Raw genomic sequence first — 8861 nt, forward strand, 5'->3', positions numbered from 1 at the left:
AAACTGATTTCACACAGTTTGAATGTCATAAGGCAGGGTGTCAAACTCCAGTCCTGGAGGGCCACTGTCCTGCAACTTTTAGATGTGCCTCTGCTGCACCACACCTGAATAGAATAATTAGGTTATTAGCAAGGCGCTGGAGCACTTACCTACACAAGAAGGAGGTAATTAAGCCATTTCATTCCAGTGATTTGTACCTGTGACACATCTAAAAACTGCAGGACAGTGGCCCTTGAGGACTGGAGTTTGACACCCTGCCTTATGACATTCAAACTGTGTGAAATCAGTTTGTGTGTGGCTTTACCACACTGTATGACCAAACCTGCTATTGCTAAGATATTTTTTATTGTTGTGTTTATCAGTAGGGTTTATCAATTTTTGAAAATCAACCAACAATTTCTTGCCATTTGAACTGGGCGATTAGTGGAGAACTTTCAGGTTCTAAATGTTTACTGTCTTCTGAAAAACTTTTCTCAAGATACTGTCTCATTATTTAAGCATGGGTGGGGTGTCTGTCTGGTGTCATCCTAATCTGTTTACAGCCGTTTCAAATGAATGATGAATTTACGATTGCACAGCTCACTGCGCGGCAGAATGTTGTCATTGTGGCCTGAAGTGCTAAGCATGTGCTGAGTTTTTACTTTCCTGCTCTGTAGCCACGCAAGCAATACTGACCACATGTAGGACACCACTTAGTTAAAGTTTCCACACAACCCATCAATTTTTAAGTGGAGAGGATCCCAATTTTGTGGTCTACTTCAAAGCTGAATTTAAAAAGAAAAGTTTACCGTTATCACTTGTAACTGGTGTTTACTTTACCTGCTGAAATTTAGACTTTAGACATTTTCCCGATGTTACTGTTTAGCATCACTGCACACTGTCTGAAAAACATGATGTGATGGATGGCCAGCTGTTTACTGAAGCTAATGCTGCTGAACAGCAACAAATGAAACATGATCAATATGAACAAGGAGTAGATTAAACAGAAACAGTCTGTACTGAGAAGCTTTGAACAATAGATCGAATGACTCAATTTTCTTTAAAAATCACGTTGATGCTTTTATTTTTATCAGAAAAAATGGCATTTACTGCTTGCCACAAAAGTACAAAATATAATATCACTGCAGGTAATGTGTTTCTTGGGAAGGTCTGCATAATCTGCAATAAATGTTAACAAATTGTTTAAATGCCACACATTAAAGTATATGCATACGATATGCTTTATTGATCTCCAAGGGAAAATTGCTTATTTTTTGAGAAGCTACCACATCCAAAGTGTTATAAATATCAGTAAATACCAATATGACCATAAGAAATATGAAATGTATTTTAAAAAATGTATATATTTTTTCATTAATTCTTTCTGTACCTGTGATATTTGATCACACTTGATAACTGAATTTGGATGGTCTTTATTTCTATGCTATGTTCAGCCCATAAGTGAATATGAGTTGAATAGTGTTACATGTTAAATTGGTGTTGAGAGAGTTTGGAACATTTTATTTGAGGTTGTGAATTTGTTTGTAGGTTTTGGAATGACTGTCAATGTTAGCTTTAATCTAAAAATGTTATTTATATCTTAACAGACAGCATCATGTTTGGACCACAGGAACATTAAGGATTTATGATTTTTGTATTTGTAAAATATTTTATTCAGAAATGTCTTTAAAAAAAGTTCAGATCCACCTGAGAAAATTTAGACATGCATGTTTAACTCTGACTGCAACCCAGTCAGTTCCTCTCACTCTCACTCACACACACACACGCACACACACACACATACACACACAGGTTTTTGTGCTGACTCACCTGTTGACTAACTTTTCCCCTGGCTGGAAATTGGAGGTAAAACTGATGTTGGCCAGACTCAACCCAACCAGTAAGACAGTGATGTTGAGATGGAAATGAATTTTATTTATTCATCTTTATTAAGTAGCTGGATTAACAAAACCAAAGTTAATAGTAAATCTCTAGACTAACGCTTTGCACTTTTTCTTTTCTCAAGTTCACCAACAAAAGAAGTTAGGCTCACCTTAATTTTCAACTGCATTGCATTTGACGTCAGTTTTACAGCTTCACTTTCTTTTTTATTTCACTGTTTATGAAGGCAATATTGACTTGTAAAAGATTAACAATCTAGTAAACACAGTTAATTTGAAGCAGAATTGTATAAGACGGGTAACTTACTGAAAAACGGTTTAAAGTGCTTCAATGAGCTGAAATTGTAATTTCAGATTTTTTTTTTATAACCCCACTAATGAGAAAATAGGTCGCACCTTAGATACCTGCATAGACATATTGTCAAATGTTAAAGTGATGCTGCTATGTAGTGCGTTATGCAGTAACTTTAAAACTTTTTCATACTTGAATACAGTTGTTGCGATGAATTTTAAGTGGAACAGACTCGGCAGCCCTGGGTTGGTCCTGTTCTGAGTATGAGCTCAGTGCGTCGAGGCGTTTTTAAGTTCATCTGTTTTCTTCCAAACGTGCCAAATGATTGCAATTGAGCAGCTAATGCCACTGCTTCACAGTGTCTTCCTGGAAGCTGAGCTCTCAGCTGAGCAGAAATACCAGGATGCTTACCTCATCGCTGCCCACGCCACCTTTAAGAGGAGGGATGGAGAGAGGAGGGGAAGTCTGAGAGCTGAGAGGAGGGGCGGCAGCTGGGGACTATACTGGCTTTGTTGCCGTTGGAAACTTTTCTTTCTCTTGTCGGCCTGCTCCGCCTGCCTTTGTACGTTAACAATGCCTGCACTGTTTTTTTTGTTTGTTTGTTTGTTTATTTGTTTTTTTGCTGCCGTTGTCGTTATTTGTACCGTTTGATCCTTTGTTTCGTGCGGGGGGCAGATTCTCAGCACAATGGTCAGACAAGCTTTTACTTTTAATTTTACTTAAAAAATGTTTTCGGTATTTTTATTTTTTTTACCTTCTGCAAGTGTTTCAGCCATTTCATTTAATGTTTTAGGTGCGATTTAATGCAACCTATTACTCCAGGCGGTCAGTGTTTCAGCATCTGTGTGTAACGTTCAAACCCACATCAGTCGGCAGCGCTGCAGCTCGCTTGCCAGAACGTTGCTCTGTGTCCGATCGCGGAGCGTTTGGAAGCCTCGCCTGTGGAGCCTCATTTGCAGAGGCCCAGGAATGTGCAGAAAGGCAACATTACACAGGAGACCCCAGGACAGGAATGCAGCCGGAGTGACTCCCACCGCCAGAGTTCACTGGCTCAGCTGTTTACATCCGTTTCTGGACGCTCTTCATTCCAAGACCTTAACCTGATTTGACAGTACTTGATTCTTCTTGTCAAAGTTAGTTCATACTTGTGGTTTTCCGGTGTTGTTGCAGGACAGGGATACAAATGAACCGTGTGAATGTCAGTCAGCAGAGGTGAGTGTTGCTGTGAAACACTTGGTCCAGTCATTTAAATGGATACTTAAACGTTATCGCAGTCGTGATAAATAAAAAAAATAAAAAAAAGAAGAGGATTTCTTAATCGGCTGATTGATCTGGTTTGTGATTCTCATGGTTGGATTAGTGGTGGAACTGTATGTTTACTTTATGAAAAGAAATGATACATAAGCAATTTATCAAATAATCCTATGATAAATTAAAGTGAGCTTTATAATTTCTGTTTTGATTTTTTTTTTTTTCTTTTTTGTTTTTGAAGGACAATTTTGTAGAGAGATTTCATAATCCATTTAATTTATAGTTTAGGTTGTGTGCGTACCTTTTATGTCCATTTAAGTGGTTTTATTTTGGATGTTTAAAATGTCTTCCAGTCCTAGTGTTAAGTTTTACAAAATTAAAGTGATTGGTCTTTCAAAGGGCGAATTTGAGTTATTTTCACCAAGTCTCAATATATGACTTGGAAATTGTGTCACACTAACATTATTGTTTATGGCAATAATTACTGGGAGAATTTATTGCATAGCAAAATTTGTTATTGTTATAGACCCAATGATGCATGAATACTAGTTTTGTAGGAAAAGAGAAAATTTTAACTACGGTATATTCTTGGCAAAACTTAGAGATCCTTTATTAATTTATGGGTGCACCAAGCTTTAAAAAGCCTGACCTGCTGATCCTGATTGTGGCCGATACCTCTTTTTTTTTCTGTCTGAAAAGTTGGAAAATATAACAACAAAGTTGCTAAGTTGGCAACAGTGGAGTGACGACTGTTAATGATTTTTAGACTTTTGCAGAGATCAGTGAGATTGGTTTCACATGCAAGTATCAGCCAATTGTCGATTTCCCAAAATTAAGGAAATCCTTCCTGACTGATTCATCGGTGCACCCCTGTTTTTTATTTTCACAAATGGAGTGAAGGCTTCACAATCACAAACTCAGGCTTAAAGGATCCACAGTCGGTGTAGAATATGCCAGTCCACGTGTGAGAAGTCCCCATATTGTAGATTGAATGTAAATTCTGCAAACAGCAAATGGATAGACACAAGCTTTATTCAATCAGAAATATTTTTGCTTTTTTACTATATCTAAACATTCTATGTGACTTAATATTTAAAAATGTAACAAATATTTATTAAAAAAATAAAATGCAACAGTTAGGTCATGCTAGATGAAATCTTAAATCAGCTATTTATTATTTAGATTTTGGTAAGTAGATATAAGCAAAATACTAGCATTAAAACCTGCTACAAAGAAGAGTAGCATGAGCAACACAAGCTGGATTCATCGGCTTTACAGACCAACTGCTTGTTTTGCAAACATAATTTTAAACAAGCATTGCCCTAATAGGAGGTGATGTGTGGGACGTCTTTAGTTTCGACATCTTTCTTCTGTTTTTGTGGCCAGAATTATTTTCAAACAGCCAACTTTGTGTTTTCTTATTGGCAACAGAAAGGTCTTGTATCGTTACTCCAGATACAAGAGTATCACTAACTAGTAGTGTGCATTCGGTGGGGGAGGGGTTGTGTCATAAGCAGGTATATTTTATTGCATAACTTGACGCTTTTCTCAGACCTTTCAGTTGCTGCATCATCAGTTTTCATCACTGAGACATCTGATTAGCACAAAGTCTTGTTGACTCAAACCCATCATCCATACAGCTGTTATGGGATGCTTTGGGGAATAGTTGGTGTTGTCATACCAGTCTCCTGTATAACTTTTTGTCAGTGCTGTGTTTTAATGTTCTTGCTTACCACTATGTAATCGTCACTTGTTATTAAAGTAAAAGGCCTACACCAGGGGTGGGATTCCTGTTTGAAACTGCTGTAATTGAAAGAAAGAAGATGGGAGAAGAGAGATTTTGGATAAAAACACTTGTTTCTGAGAGTGTGTAGTGGTGCTAGTGTGTGAAGTTTGCTTGCAGCAGCAGAGTTGCTGTGCTGAGATCTGCTTTTGATCTTTTCGTAACACAGACTGACAGGTTTGTGGGGGCTCGCTTTACTGTGTTTTCAGCAAAACTGTGCACAGAAAGACGGGGAACATGCTCAGTGCGCGTCTAGCTTGGGACTGTGGTTCTGCACCCCTCCATTTAAGGGTCTTCAAGTACTATTTCAGCTCACACACTCGTACATTCCGGATAGACGGCCAGAACAAGAACTGGACCTCTGCAGAAATACTTCTCTAGAATAATGGACATTCTTCCTCTCTCATTGCCACTCCCAGTCCTAGAAACACAAAACATAACACAGATGTGAAAACGGGGGACTGAAGAAGTTGTTGGTCAGTTCTACTCAAGATCTGTTTTGCTTTTTACATATGGTCTGAACCTTTCATTTAGAATTTCTTACATATTGTCCAGATTTGTCAAAGCAGAGCTCAAGATGTTGGATGTAGATCTGAGTATCTGACCAGAATGGACCAAAAAATATCAATACTTTTTTTTTTTTTTTTACACTTTTTGTAATCATCACAATATACTTTCAAATGAATAAACCAGTTTCTAAGAAGGGATTTGTTTCAATAGATTTTTTTATGTGGGCACAAAATAAGTATTTATCACATAAAAACAGGACTTTATTTCCAATTCCAAAAGTCAGAAGTTTCTTGTAGTTCTTGACCAGCTTTGCACACACTTCAACTGGAATCACGGCCCACTTGTCCATACAAGAACCTCTCCAGATCTTTCAGCTTTTGGGGCTGTCGCGAGGCAACACAGTTTCAGCTTCCTCCAAAGAGTTTAAGGTTCAGGTCTGGAGACTGGCTAGGTCAGTGCATGACATTGAAAGGCTTCTTTCAGAGCCACTCCTTAGTTACCCTGGCTGTGTGTTTTGGACCGTTGTCCTGCTGGAAGACCCAGTCACAACCGGTCCTCAATGCTCTTACAGAGGGAAAATCTCTCATGGATGCATATTCTCATCCATCCACCTCTCAATACGATTCAGTCGCCCTGTCCTCTGGGGAGAAAAGCATTCCCAAAGAATGATGATTCCACCTGCATGGGTTGGAATGGTGTGTTGTTCTTCCTCCAAACACAATGACTAGAGTTTCAACCAAAATGTTCCATTTTCGGTCTCCTCTGACCTCCTGACCTTGCCCCATGCCTCCCCTGGACCATCCAGATAGTCATTGGCAAACTTCAGGCTTGGACATGGACTGGCTAGAGCGCTGTAGGATTTTAATTCATGGTGGCGTTGTGTGTTACTATGGTAACGTTCAAGACAGTGGTGCCAGTTCTTTTCTGGTCATTGAGGTCCAGAGAAAGGAACCAGGTCCTCCCGTGTAGTTCTGGGTTGATTCTTAAGTCCCTCCCCATTTTTGGGGTTGGGCATCTGGCACCTCACTAGCACAGGCAGCGCTAGTGGCGCAACAGCTGCAGGGTAAAATGAATACTAATTTTTATAAGCATAGAGGAAATAAAAATCTCACAGAGGGTGCAAGGTGTTCGATAGACTGGGCTAAAATATAATGACTACATTCCTTGCAGTTAAGAGTTGTACATTGAATGCACTACCAGTTGTTAATATAGACCAAATTTTAACTGCAGTGTTTGTTAAAAATACAAACTTCAACACCTCAACTGCACCTTTAAAAGTAATTTCTTACCTTAGGGGTAGTATTGACTTTCTGCACGTAAAATGTATTTGATGGCATGTTTCCTTTTATTATGGAATGTATAGTTTGTTACCTCGTGTTAAACAGTACTTTAAACCATATAATAGTCCTAATCTTCAAAATAGTTAAGTCTACTCTCTTTTCCTTCTGCTGCTGTTCACTGTTGGTTGCAATGTTCCAAATTTTCAAGTGGCTAGATGACGCGCTCATCAGATTAGCTCAGGAGGAGCCCGACTCGACACAGAGATGCATGCTGAACACATTAAGATAACACAAGTAATTGCTGTCACACAGGAAATTGAGAAATTGCCTGATTGAGCCTCCAGATACTGAGCCTCGTTTCTCATAACATGTTGAACAGTTCTGACTAAAACTCAACGCGGCTTCATAGCAAAAGCTTCAGCTCTATCAGAGGTGGGATGTTTGTGTTGCCCAATGTTTCCAGTGTTGCAAAACTAGCTTTGAACGAATCATTTACCCATGCTTTAGTGAGCTTTTGGACTTCTGTTTATCCTTGCAGTCATTCAGCTGCCATTATGGACTGAAGGACAGGATGTGTTGCTATTATTGAGTGTTTTTGATGTTTGTACTTTTTTTTTTTTTTTTAACAAACAGGTTATTTGGCTATTTTTAAAAAGGAGGCATAATAGGTTCAGTTTAAGTACTTTTTCCCCCCGCAGATTAAGTTTAGTTGGCTTGTCGCAGTAAAATTGCAACTGAAAAGTGGTCTAGTGTGATGCAACTCACTTCCTCCCGCCTGCCTTTATCAGCGGCTGACGGCCAAGGCCTCGTCACTGTTGATTTTAGTGGCAGATCAGAGCGCCATCTCTTTGCGTCACTTCTGTCCAAGGTTGTCTACCTCTTGTTTTTTCTTTTGCTTCTATAGTTATGTTCTGATTAACTGAGCAAACGTGCACTTTGTCAAGTTATAGTGTTGGTCTAGCAAAAAAAAAAAACTCTGCTTAGGAAACCCTGAATGAAACCCTCGCTTAAAAGCTCTTCATCATGGCAGACTTTATCAACATGAAGCACTAGACCGAGGCGCGAAGGTTGACTGAAAAATAAGATTAAAACGTTCCCAGGAGAATACAAAGGTTTCAATACTGACAGTTAAAGGCAATTCTGTGATAGAATGTGTTTACTGTGACTCAATGAAAATTTGTTAGACTGTTTCTTACTTGTTAGATCAGCTAAGAATTATTTTAAGAATGTTTTTGTCTATGAGAAAATAATTGGATATTCAGTATGTCAAAATTCAGGTTTTATGCTGCATATTCCAGTAGGTGATCAGCTCAGTCAGAAACAAAAGATACATTGTGTAATCTGCACATTTCCACATACACAAACGGCTGTTCAATACAGAAAATGCCAATTAGTAAAGTTTCCCCTTCCTTTTGGTGCCCCCTCTAGCGCAGCACACATATGCGTAGCATTTGGGGACATGCACTGCTAACTGCAAGACTGTAAATGTTATAGTGTTCAGTATTTTAGACTTAACACACCATTCAAGAACACCAATAATGAAAGAAAGCTATAGTTCATAGCTACTTTTTGTGGCACTCAGGATACTCAATAAATTATATTTCTCATCCTCTCTTTACTTCCTCCTGTCCTTGTTGTGTCTCACACTCGTTCTCTCTTCTGTCCACAGCTCCTGTTGCATCTTTTCTCCCTCGTGACCCCCACCCCTTAGCCAAAATCCGGCTGTTAGATGTGACGTCGAGGTTGATCAGGAGAAGTCACCATGTCTTAAACGCCGAAGGGCCCTCTGGAGCCCTGCCCCCCCACCCCATCCTTCCCTCCCCCTCCCCCTCTCCCATCCCCCACCTCGCCCCGTCCCCCAGCCC

The 8861-nt window shown here is 39.3% G+C and overlaps 1 protein-coding gene across 1 annotated transcript in view; it reads left to right on the forward strand.

The window, feature by feature from the left end:
• LOC106953161 (E3 ubiquitin-protein ligase RNF19A-like) overlaps positions 1–8861 on the forward strand; it is a 31128-nt gene that overhangs the window by 9184 nt on the left and 13083 nt on the right. The window contains 2 exon segments of the mRNA XM_015041736.1: positions 8666–8675; positions 8678–8861. Coding sequence (XP_014897222.1) covers positions 8666–8675; positions 8678–8861 — 194 coding nt within the window.

The sequence above is a fragment of the Poecilia latipinna genome, unplaced genomic scaffold (assembly GCF_001443285.1).
Source record: "Poecilia latipinna isolate Pla-1442-1.1 unplaced genomic scaffold, P_latipinna-1.0 Scaffold566, whole genome shotgun sequence".
NCBI classification, from domain to species: domain Eukaryota; kingdom Metazoa; phylum Chordata; class Actinopteri; order Cyprinodontiformes; family Poeciliidae; genus Poecilia; species Poecilia latipinna.